The following is a 19,569-nucleotide window of genomic DNA, read 5'->3' as shown; positions in this document are numbered from 1 at the left end:
AGAATTGCAATTGATCAGTCTCTGTTATTGGTAGATGTGTATCCTGTACGGTTTGCTTAAATATTGTCTTCATTCACATGGATTATAGACGAAGATAAATTCTGGTTGACAGCGGAATCCACAATGCGTGTTTCATCTGAATTGAGACTCATCAGCTAGATGAGTTTGAGTTCCGAAGTGAGAATCAACTCTTAGATGCAGGTAAATCCAGATGACAAGTCTCAAATAGAATGAAAGGCATATGCTGATTTCTACTGCTAGCTACAATCCATCTTAGCTTATAATTATTTTTTTTTCTTTAAAGTAATGCATAAGATAGTATAAAAAACAAACGAATGATCACTTATTATTTACTATGATAACTTCTTGATTTTTACATAGTTTTTGTAAAGAAGCTAGGTCTATTTAAATGTGATTGTTGTTTTATTGAGCTGTTGAAGTATACATATAGGAAGAGGGATGGATAATTCTCGCTTCGAAACCTATCAGTACTGTAGACTTACAAATCTACTCTAAAATGATTTTGGGATCTTTAAATAACTGGCTAACTGTGCAAGATCAATGATATGTGTTTAAATAATCTATATTCTTTACTAAATTAAATCATGTGTTTAGAGTCCCAGAGTGAACAACAACTCTGAGATGCAGGTACATCCAGCTGAAGAGTCCCAAATAGGACGAAACGCACATCCTGGATTCCACTGCTGGCCACCATCCATCATTGCTTACAAAATGCTCGTGAATTGAGGCAATATTGAGGCATACACACAGTATCTACATATGCCAATAACAGACCGATCAATTGCAGTCTTAAACCTCAATGGAAAGTTACAAGCCAAACAATACCAAGTGGCATGCGTTTAGATGTTGGAAGTGTGAACTGTTTAGGAGTTATTTATTACAGTAGTATACGTGTGACTATTCTCTTATTTTTCGAGAATATAAAAAATCACCATTTTGTATTTATAAAGTAAGATATTTTGAATAATAAACTAGTTCGGTTTATGGAAGGAGTTGTATATTACTCACAATTACTTCATAGTAAGCAATCGATAAAGAAATATAATTCAAAATTACAATATTGAATATGAGTCTCATCAGCACTTCTAATCTATGATTACATTAAAGATCACCGACAGTAAGGAATATCATATTTACACAGTATTGCTAACTAACTGAAGTTATAAACGTAAGATAGGAGATTGTAACCTAGTAGTCGGAAGGTTAGCCGCTCACTGCAAGATCCGAAAGTTTTACGATCGATTTTCGATGCTGTTGAAGTTGTGAATTGTTGAAGAGTTCCGCGCGAGAACGAGACAACTATCTACTGTAATCTAAATCTCAATGTTTGTACACCTAAGGCCAGTCAGTAACGTAAACTTTAAAAGTCAACAATTTTAATCACCCTTTGTATTTAAAATAATAATGATAATAATAATTACAAGCAAATATGGATGATGACTAGAAGTGGAATCCAGGATGCGCGCTACTTCCTATGTGGAACTCATGATCTGAATGTACCTGCATACTAGAGTTGATGCTCACTCTGGGACTCGAACCCAATACCGTTCATCTTCAATCGCCATCATATTATCCATTCAGCTATTGAGTTCTGATATTTTAATCTCCCAAAACGAGACTGATCAATTACAGTTCTAAACATCAATGGAAAGATTCAAACGAACAGTACAAAATGAGTAATAATAATAATAATTATTATTATATAATCAGACAATTAGTTGGATGTATTCCTTACTATGAAGTAAATATTTGATTGAGCATATCATTATTTCACTTTAAAGAAGTAAAGAAGAAATAGTTTCAATGTTTGATAATGAGATAATTGCAGTAAATGTCATTATACAGTTAAAATTGTTACATACGGTTAGTTATTTCTGAAATACATTTATGAATAAAACAGTTTATGCGGTCTTTATAAACAATTGTGAATGTTTATACGGTTTAGTAATTAGAATTAGGTTTCTAAATGGATACTAATTAGAGATGAGAATTTTTCAAAGGCGGAATAAATGAAGTTTATTTTTAACGTATATAGCCTTTGCAAGGGAAATTCTACTCACTGGCCGGGGCTTTTGTCTACAAAACGGAGAGGACGAAAAGCGAATTTCCGGTGCTTTATTCGGGTTAGTGGACAGGGAGAGTCCACCTAGGGGGAGTTGGAAAACCCTGGTTTTAAACCAATAGTGCACATGGGCTCCAGTATCCTGAGTCAGTCAGCTACAACGTAGGACCAGGCACATATGTGCATCGGTCCAGGTTGCCATACCGCATCAGCACAACAAGATGAACACCAGATTCATAGCAGTGGTTAGGTCAAAAGTAGTAATATGTAAGAGAAAGATTGCATATAGAGATATAGTACAAGAAGAAAGAATTGGTTCGTAGAAAGAAAGATATGAAGCGATTTTAATCTCTTAGTTTAAGGGAAGACAGGGAGTGTATACACCGACGCCATTGTGATCGATTCTCAGCCATGTCACCAAGAGTCTCCAACCATTGGTTACGATAATCACGCGGACCCCAACCAAGTAGTCTGCATCTACCAGCATGACTCAGACTAGAAGTTAGTGACTTCAAGCACTGATGTCACGTTTTGATTTGACCAGTATCCTGAAGGAAGAAATGGTGTGTGAATCAATCGTCGGTCACCGGCTACCATGGGACTGCATCTGCTAAAGATGCTCCACTGTCTTGTGAATTAGACCTTTAGGTCAAAGGTTCGTGGAGTAGTGGCTCCCTTGGAAAACCACCTGTTTTGGTTTGGGCACTCGGTCAGTATCACAGCCCTCACACATATCAAATTGGATTTGTGTGACGCATATGTATCTGGTGCCCTTTTGTACAAGTATTTGTGTTCAAATAAAATAAAATAGTTAAGCCAAATAAACATTGAAAAATATTAAGTATTGGAAAGATGTTTCGTAGTGATGTGGAACTCTTAGCGAGTGTAACATCTAAGACTTCAACAGTAGTCGATCTTACCACCGGCAGTTTGACATTTAGTGGGGCCCTTTATTTTGTCGTCATTCAGATCGAACGATGTTGTCGAAAGGGCTTTCCACTTTGGTGGCCCAAAATCTGACTCCAATTAGATCGTATGAATGTTTGTTATCACCTATCCTTGTATGTAATCATCGACTTTATTCGCTTCAGTCAATGACGGAATTAAATAAGTCGAATAACGAGAATGGACTTTTGAATACACATATTTTGTATATGAAGCGAATGGGATAGCGAGAAGAGAAACGACGCGGAGTGGAGATAGCTGGTAAGACAACTCCCATTTAACTAAGCTTTAATCAATATTTATAGTCACATAAAAGTAAGTTACAGACATGTGTTGAGTAATAGGATAAGAAATGTACATACACCTACACGCTCATATAAAAGCAGTCAAGATTGATAAGCGAATAAATAACAAGATCAGAATGTGACTCAAGTAGAGTGAATAGAATGGGTTGTCCGAAAGCGAGAATAAGGTATCTAGGCTTAACAGAATAACCGACACTACAGGCATCTAATTGTTTATGTTCTTAAATTCAATCAATGTGCATTATTACGCAGCTGTCGTTCATAACCCCAAGTGATCATTGACGGGATCAGGATTGTGCACTGATGATTAGTTGCATACTTGGATGAAATAACAGCCCATGGATTCTAAGTTTTCATTGGCTGTTCCAACTGAAGATAGCTTATGATACAAACTACGAAGTGAATAGTCATCTCTAACTTCATGAACTAAAGTTTTATTATTGAATAAAGAATAAATTGTATTCTATGAGACGTTATAAAAAAGAATATTTTCTCATTAGAAAATCACGATCTTAATATTCCATTATCTACTTTTCAAATTAGCCAAGATTGTAATTGACTTGGAACTATTATGCTTACCTTTCCAACATCTGATGAGTTTCATATACATAAAAACCGGATATAAATGTCATATCTCTTTTAAACCCATTTATATGATGGGATTATGAGTTCTATCTTTCGACGTTTAGTCAACTCTAATTACTTCATAAATCCTCCTTTTGATTTTAAGGCTGTTTATGGAACTTGTTCAGATCTATCAAGATTTCTTTGTATTTACGTTTTTGCTTTCTACTATTTATAAACTGGAGTGTATCTTATCTTTATCTTACCATAGCCTTAGCCTATTTTAGTTTTATTCCCAGCTGTGAAAGTTGCTAAAACCATCGTTTCATGTTACTATTCTCTTAATGTATCTTGATGACAAGCTGTGTGGTTTTAGTTTCAATAAAACATTAATAAAAATAAATTCTGAGTTCAGGATTTCCATAAACTTTAGCTTGATTAGTTGTATTCTTTCAAATAGCTTCCTTGGAAATCTCGGCCCCAACTACGAGTAGGAAGGAAAATTTGGATAGATTTTACAAATAATAACAATAGGCTAACGCCATGGTAAGATAAAGATAAGATACACTCTAGTTTATAAATAGTAGAAAATAAAACGTAAATACGAAGAAATCTTCATAGATCTGAACAAGTTCCATAAACAGCCTTAAAATCAACATGTGAATTTGTGAAGTAATTAGAGTTGATTAAACGTCGAAAGATAGAACTCATAATCCCATCATATAAATGGGTTTAAAAGAGATATGACATTTATATCCGGTTTTTATATATGAAACTCATCAGATGTTGGAAAGATAAGCTGAATAGTTCCAAGTCAATTACAATCTTGGCTTATTTGAAAAGTACCTTCGAGGTTCTAGAGAAGAATTTATTCATGAAGATTCAATTCAAAATGGATATATTTTCAGATATCCTTAAAAGCCAAGTGTTGAGATTTCTGAGATCAGCAATTAGTTTGAAGAAACTCTAGATTATCTTTTCCATCACGTATCTGATTCTTAAATATTTCAGGTATGAACTGTTACTTTGATTCATTTCAATTATGAATCAATCAATTTACTTTCTCTTATTCATCAGGTCACTTTGACTAAATAAAACATAAACTTTCCAAAGAATTTAAGTTAGTCAACGACACTAATGTCAATTTAGTTACTTATTTTGAAGTCATTAATCATAATAACATAACTCTGTGAAACTTTATTTCATGAGGCGTTGCTTCACTTTATGATTCTGTTTTTCTTATTTATAAAACATTTCAATACAGATTTACAGATTGTATAGTTTGAATTATTGAAGCATACACTAATGAAGAAATGAGAGAACTTCTTCACAGATGATTAACCACATAATTTTAAATGTTTAGAATATCAAAATAAAAAGAGTTGATTGTTAACTTTTAGAAGAAATTCTTCAGTTCTATTTCATTCTAACCTCGTTAAAACTATCACATGTTGGCATGGTGAAATTTATACATACAACCGTGTTTCTCTCAATTTTATATCATGATTTTTCTTATACCATGGTAACATTACGTCTTAAATTCATTTTGTATTGTTTGTTTGTTTGAATCTTCTGATTTGATGTTTGAGACTGTAATTGATCAGTCTCTTGTTGGTATATGTACATACTATGAGGATTGCTTCAATAATGCTTCAAGTCACAAGCATTATAAACAAAGGTGGATTGTGGGTAGCAGTGGAATTCAGTGTTCGCTTTTCGTCCTATGTAGAACTCATCATCTGGATATAGCTGCATCTCAGAGTTGATGTTCATACCAGGACTCGAACGCAGTAACGTTCACTTCAAACACCATCGTGTTATCCACTTAGTCCTGATAGCCATGTAGGATGGAACTTGCATCCTGGATTCCACTACTAGCTATCATTCATCTTTGCTAACAATATGTCTGTCAGCATTGATTATTGTATATGCTAAACGATCAAGAGCGTACATTAATATTCTAGAAATTTACTCAAACTATCAAATCAATAGGTCAGCGGATGATCAGATGAAACTACTGTTTATCTTTGTAGGCAACTAAGGAGAATCCATGAAATAAATGAATTAATATTATTCTCCTACGATATTTTTCTTTGCTTATTCCAGTTTTTAAATGGGATAAGTTATATGGAATAAATTAGAATTTTGATAGTTGAACTCCGGAGGCGATTTAAGCTAGACCATCATTGGAAACCTGGTAGCACTGGACGGTTGTCTCGTCCTTGTCCGAGACCCCTTAGCAGTGCGAAATCACGATCACACACCCGGGATTCTAACCTTCATTCCCACTTACGAATGACTAGTCTCTTAACGACTGAGCCAGTATTCAGCGCTGTTAATGTCTAACTTCGATCGATCTATAATCATCCTCATCCCTTCATTCATTGTCCGAGGTGGATAGCCGTCTCACAGCCGACACAGATTTGCACTTTTGAATAGTCCGATACTAGGATGGGACGGTCGTTCAGTGCTTTCAGGTTGTCAATAGTGGTCTAACACTGATTGACTCATGAATTCAATTGTTGAAATACTACAATCTCCACAAATTCCCAAATTAATAAGCAAGAATTATTGAGAAATAATTTAGAAAATGATTTTTCGATTAATTAAAGTTGCTACAGATACCTTATGTTTGGATAAAACTAACTGAAAATACAATGTAAGTGTTATATCTTGCGACCGCCAATTAGGGAGCAGTGACTTATCGATCAGACCAATGACGTGTAAGCCCGTATGAGCAGCCTAGAGTCCTGATTGTTCTTGCTTCCTGTTTAGCCCATCCAGTTATATCCAGAACACCAATCTGAGCCTCTATAATATGAATCATTATATTTCAAACATACTGAGTTTATATGCCAGTCAAACGGACCACAATGTACCAATAAAATATGACATAACATTTGTACAAGAATTAGCCAGATGTGGCTGTGAATGAGGGAGGTAGTGATTAACAGACAGGATATAATTCAAGAATGGTAAATCGTATAATAATAGTTTATGGGTCAAAAATAAAGCTTACAATAAGAGGAATATGAATATGCATAGTTTAGTTACTGAATAATTACACAATAGAAATATACGTTTAGTATTGGTCCATCAATAGATCCCAAAAGTTACCATTCATTATTCTAGTCGGGACATAACAGTAAGTTATTGTATCATTCTTTTTAGGAGAAATCAAACTGTCTTATTTGTATTTATGCTGAAATGTTAATTCTATGTTCTTTTTCTTGGTGGATAACCTCGGTGAAATTTCCCTAATTTGTATTTTAGTAATAACATTTATTGTTACCTGGATTGTTTATCATCGCTTCTGATTTGTTAACTTTGTTAATAGTTGTCGAAATAACCGCACGTTACTATAGAGACAGAATGATTCCTTTTTCTTAGTTTTTGTTTTTACTTCTGTATGGAATGTAAAGTTATCTTCAAAGTTCTTTCTTCAAAATTAATTATGTGAATCATTAATGTTGATAGGTTATTGTATGATGGATGGTCGTATTAAAGAAATGCGCTACCGTTCACAAATAGAATTATACATAGGTCAACTGTAAACGTTAGCATTTTTTTCGCGAGTTAGTTTTCTACGGGATGGGGTGGTTAACCCTATGCCCAACCCTTCTCCTTTATCCAGGCTTGGGACCAGCGATAGCCTCCGGAGGGACTCCAGGCGGAGTCTGAAGTTAAACAGTTATTTTGGTTAAACCATATTATGGAGATGAACTAGTCAACATCAAGCAAACTACATTTGAGTTTTATACAACATTCAAAACTGAACGACTTTAGTCTTAAGTTACATGAAAAACTAAGTACAGCTACCTTTGTGTAAAACTCGATACATTTGAAAATGGTAAAAGAAATTCTTTTTCTCATCATACAGTGAAAAAGTCAGTGATGATGTTATCGAATACTTTCTTTCAACTGTGTAGATTTGATGTAACGGGGGAATTGTGGAGTTATTGTTATGGCTTTAAGTTGGGTGGATTTTTACCCTGTGCTAATTGTTGTGTCCTTGACTGGAAAATTAGAGAGCAGCGTACTTATCGATCGACTACAGTGACTAGTAAACACGAACGGACGGCCTAGAGTCTCGATTGGTCTCGCTTCCCTGTCTAGCCCAGTCAGTTGAGTCCAGAACACAAGTCACAGCCTCGGAGATACGAATCATTATATTTCAAATATACTCTATTTATATACTAACCAAGCATACCACATCGTACCATAAAATAGAAAACAACATTTTGTACAATATTCAACAAGTGAACAGATATCGACCAATAGGAAATGTCCATTTAACGTCCAAGGACACCATTGGACTTAACATGATAATTATTGGTCTATTCCTCCGCATCCAAAACAGTTATCATGACAATTCACTCCAAAAAAGCCTCTTCATCTACAGTTCAATGAATAATCATTGAGACAGTACCACCATCGGAGTGCTAAAACAGATAACTATTTCCATATATGATTTTCCTTCATCATTTTGTCTTATCATTCTAAGTCGTTTGCTCTTCAATGAATATAATGATGATTATTGTGTTAGTGACGATGAATTGTCAAGAAAGCTATGCCTAACTATAAGACGTAGTCAGGAACTGACTTTTTAAATGAATAGTTTTGTATGCAGACTAATGAGGTTATGTGATATTTCTACTGTGTACGAATAGGAGAATTAATCATAAGCCTTGAAAAACTGATGAAATACATGAAATTATCACTCATCACTCATCAAAATCTTGATACGATATAAGAACTGTACATTGAATACTTCATTTGCAAATTTCTATCATTTCTACATTACATTTTTACAGTTCATAAACCCTTTCTATTTTCCATTCTGTTCTTCTAAACTTGATCTCCTCAGTGTTTTTCTGCCAGGTTTTCTACTTCCTATCGATGTCACATACTACTTATGTCAACAAACAAGAATAGCATACACAACAACTGAATACTTCTCCGTCCATTATTCTTTGTTTTTCTGATTACTGATCTATGCTAGCTAGAGAAATTATGGTAACTATGGAACAATAGATATATCGCTCTAACTTGGAACTCATTAAAAGCTTTTCTTCAAATGATATTGAACACATAGTCTTTAGGTCTTTAGATGTAAACTATGAAAATAAACCAATGAATCACAATTTAATAATTCGTGTCTTCATATTATCAATCTCTTTGATTGTCTATTACACATGGTTATCTTCTTAGAAGGTTTATAGCGGCATATATGATAAGGGTGTTTTCAAAAACGGTGATTTGACCTACCATAAAATAACAAATATTTTACTGTCAAGTGAAGATAAACTTAACGTCTAGCCTCAGTCACTTCTGATAGACATGTACAATAATCAATCATCTGTTTGCTATGTTACGAATGACTAAAATGTAAGACTGTTGAAGAGAATTGGTATATAGTTTGAAACAGAAATTTTTCCCCAGCTAACACCCGCCAAACTGAATTATATGTAGTATAGAAAGTACAGATTATTCATATATTACTCGAACAAATGTCCCCTAGTGTCATGGTTAAAAAACGTTGTAATTTAGCTATAAAATCCACGACTAACCTCTTTCAAGACTGGCACCGATATGTACCTAAATGATGAGCAAATTCATGTTGATCGACTTGTATTCTCTGTAATAATAGTTAACTAAGTAATTATAAATATCTGTTGATATAATCTTAACTTTTTAATTTATTTTTAGGGTCTAAATTGACGTTTTTATTGTCATTACTCATTTCTTTACTACTTATACAAATATCAGTAGCATCAAACAGTGAATCAAAACACTATCTTTTAATACACGGTCCAATGCATACGAATGTTCAGATTAACTCAACTGTACTATTGAGATGTCGTGTTCAACTTCAGATTCAAAATGATCTTAAAGAAAATCACTACAAAATATTTCAGAATAGTAAATTGAATAATGAGGGATACTTTTCAGATGTTTCTTCATCATCATCTGCCGTACCGGGAGCAGTTTGGCAAGTTATCAATCCATATTTATTGTCAGATAAGTTGAAAATCATTGTTCAATGGATGAAAGATGGATTTGGTTATGATCAAGATACATTGAGACAAACATTTAATGGAAGGTATACATTGGTTGAATCTGAGGAAAAAGGTTAGTCATTACACACGACTTTACTTTCTCTCAACACAATACGGGCTTAATTTGTGGATTGGTTTGTTTAAATATTTGTTTTACTCACTTTCATTATTTATTTAGTCGGTTTGATAATGATTTCGAGTTGCCTTTGAATACAGTTTTCAATATGAGGACATACTGTTTGGCGATGTAATTGAAGTAAGGGACAAATTCTAAGCCGAACCCAAAATGAAATGTATCTAAACAAGTGGTGAATATTGAGTTGAAATTTATATGTAACATTCATTATTTTGATTATCATAAGGCTATCCTTCCAGTTATTTGATTTGTAACGATCATATTGCAATCCACTTGATTAGATGATATTCAACATTGTAAACTGTGCTCAAATATTTAGATTGTAGAAAGAAGATCTGTTGCTCAAATAGGTTGATGTAGATGACATTATATGCTCTGAGCTGATTTACTGATATGTTTCTCCATAAAAATAGTCTCTTCTATGTTCTCTGTGTCGAGTGCTTAACTTCTTAATTGGATCTTAGACGATTCAACTCCACCGCAATCACCATACATCATCATCCATTATTTAATTGTACCTGGATCATGTTTGTTTAATGCTTATATTATAGTGTCGCCACGAGCCTTGTTGTTCTATACTATAAGGTTTAATGTTTAGTGGTTGAAAGCAATCGAGAGGAACGTATAATCGCATGCTTCGTATTAGTTGACGATCATTTTTAATCTTGAGGGAACTAACGGTGGTTGTGAGATTAGAATGTGTGTTACTTTCCATTAGGAACTAGATTACTAGGTATGTTAAAAATTGTCTGAATTCTAATAAATAAACAAACGTAACACTGGTGTAAACGTCTCACTCACACAGTGCCTGATGAACTCGGTAGTAATTCCCTTGACTATGAAACTGGATGATCAAGTTTGGAATCTCATATGGAGCATCACTGTGTGTACCTTCTAAGTTTAAGTAAGCTAAAGCTTCTTGTTTATTGGTTTAGATCACATTAAAGAAACTCCCTGAATATTTCTGATTGATAAATACTACAAATAAAACCTTTATATTCTCTCGACTCAAATCATCTCTCTCTTTCAATTTAATGAAGTAAATTTTAGTCATTTTGAGAAAAACCACATTTGATACGGTCAGTAAAGAAACTCTATCAAAAACTCGATTTCAACGGGGATATACTAGGTGACATTTTAACAAGTTGACTCAAAAAGTCTGCTGAAAGGACATTCCCTTCCTCCAAGTTACATATAGTCTCAGCCAAACCAGTACTTACACAACAAATCAATGATAGGTTACCGATGATGGGCTCCTTCATGTATGCTCCTATGGACTTAGTTAAATAGGTCATACTCAGAACGCTTTATCCTTGTGTACTGGTGAACATGTACTAGTATGATTCAGAAAAAGAGTCACTAGATTAGTTAATAGCCTCATTCTTTTTTATTTGGTCGATAGTGAACATTATATTAAAATCGATCAAGCTTTATCCGTTTTGTAACAACATCCAAATAATCCAACTAAAGAAGCTAAATTACAGTTACTCTACATAGCTGAAGCCATCTAAATCAACACTAGAAAATCGAACTTAAGTATCCAGAAGAAGTATATTCAGCCTCTATATTTACTGTGGTTAACAACTGGATATCAAATCTTCATTTGAAATTTGAGAAGATAACAATTTATCAAATGAAAACGTGTAAATAAATAATTACTGAAAGAGTAAAAAAAAACACTAACTTTAACCGGAACAAACAATACTACTTATTTGTGATTTCAAATAAACAACATAAAAATTTCGTTCGGTGGGGAAAACAGTGAGTAGACAAAATATAAGAAGAAAAAAAGGGTGGGTGGGGGAATAGAATAAAACAACAATGGTGCCAATAATAACGATGATGGTGATAATAATAGCATCAACATATATATCTGCTTATTTACATTTTACCAAATTTTAAAGATTGTTAGTGTTTACTAATTATAGGCAAATATGTCAATGTATGTGTGTGTGTGAGTGAGAATGAATGTGTTGGGACTAGATGAATAAACAAGAAAAAATAGGTGAATAACTTCTTGATTGAGATCATGAATCGACTGATGTTAGACCACCATTGAAAACCTGGAAGCACTGGATGGCCGTTTCGTCCTATTGTGGGACTCCTCAGCGGTGTGCATCCACGATCCTGCTCGTGGGATTCGAACCCTGGTAAATAACTGAAATTAAAATATTGACATATGATTAGAATCATTACACGGAATGAATATGTGTATCGTTATGAATACAGTGTATTGAATAATATTGATGATGATGATGATAATCATTCCAAGAAGATTATCTTAATATTACCAGTAAGTCAGAGGTAAACTATACATTAACCAATGACTATCTGAACCTAGTAGCTTAGTGGATATTGCGTTGAGGTTTGAAATGAACGATATTTAGTTTTCATCTCAATGTGAAATACAGAACAACTGACTTAATGAGATTCAAATAGGATGCAATAGACATTCTGGATACTATTATCAGCCATTATCCAAATTTATTAAAATCTTTTGCCAAGAGAATGTTGAAAAGAGACAAGAAAAACAGTTATATACATGTATAATGTGTTTTCTCTTTCACCAATAATTAAGATATAAGTTTTCGTTGGATATTTTCATGATCATGATATTAATGATGGAAATAATGAAGGGAAGGATTAAATGGGCGAACATAATGTTAGGATAGCGTCTGATGTGCTCTTGTTAATGTTAGTGTTGGTGAAATACCGAAATGGTATGATAATGATAATGTGGAATATTTTGAGGATAACAATCAAATTTATATCAACGATAAGTTATGCTCGTAAATGATCTGTAATGATCAATCAGATCATAACTTTATTACCAATCTGTGTGAATCATTTAATTTGTAATGGTTTGAACTATTTTTATTGTTAATATTTTGTTTGAAACTTGATCAGTCCTGGTTGGCATATGTGAATCCTGTATGAAATGCTTCAATAAAACCATTATGACAAAAGTTAAGTATAAAATAGATGAGATGTGGCTAGCGGTAGAACTCAGGATCAGAGTTTTGTCCTGTTATGAACTTGTCAGCTGGACATTTCTACATTCTAGAGTTAATATCAAGTTCGGAACTTGAACTCAGTACCGTTCACCTCAAACGACATCACTTTATCTTTATAGCTACTAAGTTCAGATAGTTACTTAATATGCCAAACGATACTAGAACTGAATATCAATTCTGGGATCATGTACATCGAGCTGACAAGTCTTAAATATTCCAGTGCTAGTTACATTCCAAAGTAATTGAGTTTGACTTTGGTTCAGCTTGAATTTACTTGACTATCAACTAATGAACTATGTAACCATTTTCTTATACATATAAGTTTTATTTGTAGTTTGCCCACTTTTTGTATCTCCAGTTACTGTTCAGTACATAGACTTTTTTTCATGGATGATAATATCTAATTTTTCTTCCTGTAATAATTGAATAATTTATAATGCTCTACATATTTACCAGTGGATTCCTTCTTTTTTGATAAACAGTAAGAATGTTTTGTTCTAGTTGTATTACCTCCTTATCCAAAGTGTATCTGTTTTGATCGGTAATCTTATGTTATTCATGTATTCGTCCTATAGTGGGATTCCTCAACAATGTGTATCCACGATCCCGCCGGCGGGATTCGGACCCATGATCTTCAGTCTCGCGCGCGAACGCCTAACCTACTTGACCGCTGAGCCGGGATCTAACGGTGTTGATGTCTAACCTCAACCAATCTACGAAATTGCACGACCGTCTTCCATTGTACTGAGGTAGATACCTGTTTCTACCCGACACGGATTAGTTCCACTGGCCACGACTCCTCAATAGAACTCCAAGAATTCCCTAGCGAAGTTAGTCACTAATGAGTACATGATAATTATCAGTATAGGGTTGTGAAGATTATTAAGTTATCGATTGAGAGCTTGAGCTCTGGGTTTGAATCCCGCGAGCGGGATCGCATATGCACACTGCTGAGGAGTCCCACAATAATAGGACGAAACGGCCATCCAATGCATTCAGGTTTTCAGTGGTGGTCTAACATCAGTCTGTTCAAGATTCCAATAAATAACTTAATAATCTACACAACGCTATACTGATAATCCATGTATTCATCAAGTTTCATAATGAGAGGTTTCAATATTGAAGCTTCTTTCTTACTTTCATTAGAATGATGGAAATTAAATGGACTAACCACATTTCAGTCATATTTATTTATCATTTATTTGAACACAAATGTTGGTACAAGGGGGCACAAGATACATATGCGCCACAAAAATCTCATTCGATATGTGTGAGGGCTGTGATACTGCCCGGGTGCCCAGACCGAAGCAGATGGTTTCCTTAGGGGGCCGCACCCCGAGCCTTTGACCAAAATGTCTGATCCACAAGGCAGTGGAGCATCGTAGGTAGATGCAGTCCCATGGTAGCCGATGACCAACGATTGGTTCATACGCCATTTGTTCCCACAAAATACTGGAGCCCATGTGCACCATTGGTTTGGGATTCGGGTACAGCGCCTGACATTCGCTTTTCGTCCTCTCATTTCCGTAAACAACACCCCGGCCACGAGAAAGCAGTGAGTGGGACTTTTTTGGCAGAGGTTGTATACACGTGGCCGTGTGAGAGTTCTTCGAGAGGGAGGGCGTGCCCATTCCACTCCCAGCCATACCAGTGCATTTGGGGGCATTTCAGTCATAAGGTTTGCAAGGATTATTTCATTTGTATTCAGTAACATTCAATGAATATAAACAGGTAATAAACAATTTGAATTTTGTTTTTCAAGAGTATCTTACATAATTCTTATTCATTCTATTATAGATGTATATGATTTAATGATTAAAAATATTCGTTTTGAAGATGAAGGTGAATATGCTTGTCAAGCTAGATTGGTAAAAAAGGCAAATTCTCAACATAAACCATATTATTTATATCAATTTGTTAATCAATCAAAATTTTATCGAAAATCAATAAAATCGAATATGACCAATCACTTTGATTCATCAATACATGATTTATTTAATTTACCAATGAGTTTAATTAAAAGTAATACCGCATACTTAAATGTTATTGGTAAGTTAACAATGAAATAATGTATCGACTATATTATAATAATGGTTAGTTATTTCTGAATTGTTGTCTTAAATCTATTCATTCATCAGTTTGTGAAGGTTTATACAAGATAATTAAATGGAAAATCAGACTGTACTTACTTACTTAAGCCTGTTAATCCCAATGGAGCATAGGCCGCTGACCACCATTCTCCAACACATTCTGTCCTGGGCCTTCTTTTCTAGTTCCATCCAATTCTTGTTCATTGTTCTCATGTCTATCTCCACTTCTCAGTGTAATGTGTTCTTTGGTCTTCCACTCCTCCTCCTTTAGCCTTGAGGATTCCATTTGAGGGCTTGCCTTGTGACGTAGATGGGTGATTTCTTCAATGTGTGTTCTATCCACTTCCAACGCTTCTTCCTGATTTCTTCCTCCACTGGGATCTGGTTTGTTCTCTCCCAAAGTAGGTTGTTGCTGATAGTGTCTGGTCAACGGGTGCAAAGTATTTTGCATAGACAACTGTTAATAAACACTTGTATCTTGTGGATGATGGCTTTCTTAGTTCTCGAAGTTTCCACTTTATACAGTGGAATTGTTTTGATATTTGTAATGAAAATCCTGATCTTGGTGTTGGTTGACAATTGTTTTGATTTCCAGATTATCTTCAGTTGTAAGTATGTCGTTTTTGTTTTACCGATCCGCGCTTTCACATCTGCATCAGATCAACCGTGTTCACCAATGATGCTGCCCAAATATGTAAAGATCTTTACATCTTCCAAAGCTTCTCCGTCAATTGTGATTGGATTGGTGCATTCTGTGTTGTATCGAAGAATCTTGCTCTTCCCTTTTGTGCATGTTGAGACCTGATGCTGCTGAGACTGCTCCTACATCGGTTGTCTTCTCCTGCATATGTTGTCTCGTATATGATAGAAGAGCTAGATCATCTGCGAAGTCTAGATCGTCCAGCTGCATACTAAATGTCCATTGTATCCCATGCTTTACCATAGATGTTGATGTCTTGATGATCCAGTCGATAATCAGACTGTAAAAGTAGTTAAGTTTTAGATGGCAGATTTATCTCTTCATATGTGAATAGAATATCGAGCTTAATAATCAAATGTTATTTAATCATATTAGTTAAAACGAAGAAACTCGACAATAACTTAACATCAATTTAGGATGTACTAATACAATGGAGTCAGACAGACTAGGGACTAACTGAAAAATCAAACATGATGTCAAGTCTCCTTTGAACTGTGTTGGCTTATAAGTCACATTGTAACAAATATTGAGGTGCGATGTTGAATAATTGTACGGGTGAACACTGTTGAAGATTAATACGCTTGAACAGAACGGATTTCATCATAAAATAGAATGAAGTTTCTGTTCAGTGATCTTCAGATTTTTTTTTTATATCAGCTGTAAATGAAACTCTTTTCAAATTGATTGACTTCACTGACAGCATCTATTTAAGAAGATTCATGTAACTATTTAACTCCTATCGAAGTAATGTAGTGTCGGTTATTCTGTTAAGCCTAGATACCTTTTTCTCGCTTTCGGACAACCCATTCTATTCATTCTACTTGGGTCACATTCTGATCTTGTTATTTATTCGCTTATCAATCTTGACTGTTTTTATATGAGCGCATAGATGTGTGTACATTTCTTATCCTATTACTCATCACATATCTGTAACTTACTTTTGTGCAAGTATAAATATTGATTAAAGCTTAGTTAAATGGGAGTTGGCTTACCAGCTATCTCCACTCCGCGTCGTTTCTCTTCTCTCTATTCCATTCGCTTCATATACAAAATATGTGTATTCAAAAGTCCATTCTCGTTATTCGACTTATTTAATTCCGTTATTGACTGAAGCGAATAAAGTCGATGATTATATACGAGGATAGGCGACATATATATTTCAACAACAATCATCATTACGATCTCCTTGGAGTCAGATTTCGGGCCACTAAAGTGGAGAACCCTTTCGACAACGTCGTTTGATCTAAGTGAAGATTAAATAATGGGCCTCCACAAAAGTAACGTTACATTTTATAATAATTAAGTAACTTTTGTTACCATCATTCTAAATACGGGTAGCGATACAAAGGCGTTATTCACCATTTTACATTCAATCAATCCCATAACGACCACAACATAAATTGACGACAATGCATAAGAAATAGATGACTGATTATTTACAGAACATAAAAATATTCTCTATTATTGTAACTGATAATTATGTTATTCTCATGAGTATAAACATCATTTACTTGTCTAAATGGGTCAAACAGAATTAGTTAGTCATTTAGTCTATAGATCTTGTGTATTATTCAACTAATCTAGATTAGTGTGAAATTATGTATCTCAGTGATGGGTCTTCACTCACTCACTCACTCACTCACTCACTCACTCACTCACTCACTCACTCACTCACTCACTCACTCACTCACTCACTCACTCACTCACTCACTCACTCACTCACTCACTCACTCACTCACTCACTCACTCACTCACTCACTCACTCACTCACTCACTCACTCACTCACTCACATCCTCTCTCACACAAGACCACCCTAACTTGAATACTACAATACATATGGATAATATGGTGAGATTAGGTCAACCTAATTCAAGTCTATTAGATAATATTATTATCTCACCTCTCAAATATAAATAATATCAAGTTATATTTGTTTGCCTGAAGGAATTTAATGTATTAACTTACATTGAATTCAATATAATAGATATTCAATGTCCATTATATTCCACGGAATGTCATGAACTCCATTAACTGACATATGTGTTTATTATGATTTTACCTCATGAAGATATAATGGAGAGTAGAATTATCCTAAAGACATATCAGAAATGATTTTAATTTAGTCAATTTCAGAATTAGGTAACCTGTTTTATTGATGACATTATAGATCTTTAAATTAACAAATCATAAACATGATGAGTAGAAATGAATCTGTGAATTAAGACTTCATTCCATTATACAAACTAGTGGCTGTAAAGACTTAATAGCAAAGTGGATAGTGCTATAGCGTTTGAAGGGAACGGTACTAGGTTAGAGTTACGGAGTAAACATTAAGTCTGAGATGCAAGTACAACCAGCTGACGTGTCCCAAATAGGACGAAACGCTCATCCTAGATTTCACTACTTACCGCAATCTATTTCTTGGGGTAAATTTTATTTATAGATGTTTGTATCTTTACATTCACAATAATGAAAACAATTGATCAATCACTTTGGGTATATGTGCATCCCGAGCGTCTTGATATTACCAGATATTCACAATATTAAAAAGATATGCTTAGCATTCGTTAGCATCGATGACAAGATATACACACTTACAAGATAATTTAGTATTCCGATCATGCTGAATGATGATATAGTCCACTAATTCGGATGTATAATTACACGCTTATTAAGTTACCGCTAATAAAAATACTACATTAATTACTAATACTATGCAGATTGCTAGTATAATTAACTCACAAGTGATAACCAATTGAAAACATCGGTCTTTGTTTTCCTACTGATTATCCCTTAAGCACTTTGTCATATGACAAATTACACTACCAAATTAGGCCACTCAGTAAAATGGTGACAATGAAGATGTAATTTATAGAACCCGATCAGAATTTATGAATACAACTATATGACACTGATACTACTACTCAGTGATCAATCGTTCCGTGTACTCTAAATACTGGAAACACAGTGACAAGTTATCATTAAATATAAAAAAGTTGTCAGTTATTTCAAAGATAAGAACAGAGTACTTGATTTGCAATAGTCTTCTAACTAATATCCATTCTTTATGGAACTGTCCACTATAGTGGTAAATATTATTGTTAATATGTAACTTATTTATCAGGTGTAAATCTACTTGCTCCTTTTAAAGTAACACATGCTGTGTGACAATTAGTAAGCATGTTCTGTCTTTTAAATTAAAACACAATACCTTTAAAAAACTATATGAAATTCTAATTGAAAGTTGAATTCAATAACCTTCAAACTCCTTGAAAGTGCTCAGCCACAATCCTGCACTCAGGATTCGAACCTAGGACCTTCGATATCGCGTGTGAACATTTAATCTCTAAGTTTTCATTGATGGTCTAACATTGATCCATTAGTGAATTCAATCAAAAACTTAATAACCTACATACCCTCAGACTGATAATTACTATGTTCTCACTAGTGATTAGCTTCATGAGGGAATTCTCGAAGTTCTAGTGAGAAGCTGTGACTAGTTGTGCTAATCTGTGTCAAATAAAGACAGGTATCTACCATAGAAAATGGAAGATGGTCGCGCAATTTCATGGATTGATTAAAATCAGACATTAACACCTTTGAATACTGGTCGGCTCGATGATCTACAAGTTAACTGTTCGCATGTAAGACCGAAGGTTCTGAGTTCAAATT

At 34.3% G+C, this 19,569-nt stretch overlaps 1 protein-coding gene across 1 annotated transcript in view; it reads left to right on the top strand.

The window, feature by feature from the left end:
• MS3_00009001 (uncharacterized protein) overlaps positions 1 to 19,065 on the top strand; it is a gene marked incomplete at its 3' end in the record, with an annotated part of 40,805 nt that extends 21,740 nt beyond the window's left edge. Inside the window, exons 2-4 of the mRNA XM_012943328.2 lie at positions 9,607 to 10,029; positions 14,904 to 15,155; positions 19,022 to 19,065. Of these exons, the coding sequence (XP_012798782.2) occupies positions 9,607 to 10,029; positions 14,904 to 15,155; positions 19,022 to 19,065 (719 nt within the window). The remainder of the gene's footprint in view (positions 1 to 9,606; positions 10,030 to 14,903; positions 15,156 to 19,021) is intronic.
• Between the last annotated feature and the right edge of the window lie 504 nt (positions 19,066 to 19,569).

The sequence above is a fragment of the Schistosoma haematobium genome, chromosome 5 (assembly GCF_000699445.3).
Source record: "Schistosoma haematobium chromosome 5, whole genome shotgun sequence".
Classification (NCBI taxonomy): domain Eukaryota; kingdom Metazoa; phylum Platyhelminthes; class Trematoda; order Strigeidida; family Schistosomatidae; genus Schistosoma; species Schistosoma haematobium.
This window is presented reverse-complemented; position numbering and strand designations above follow the sequence as displayed.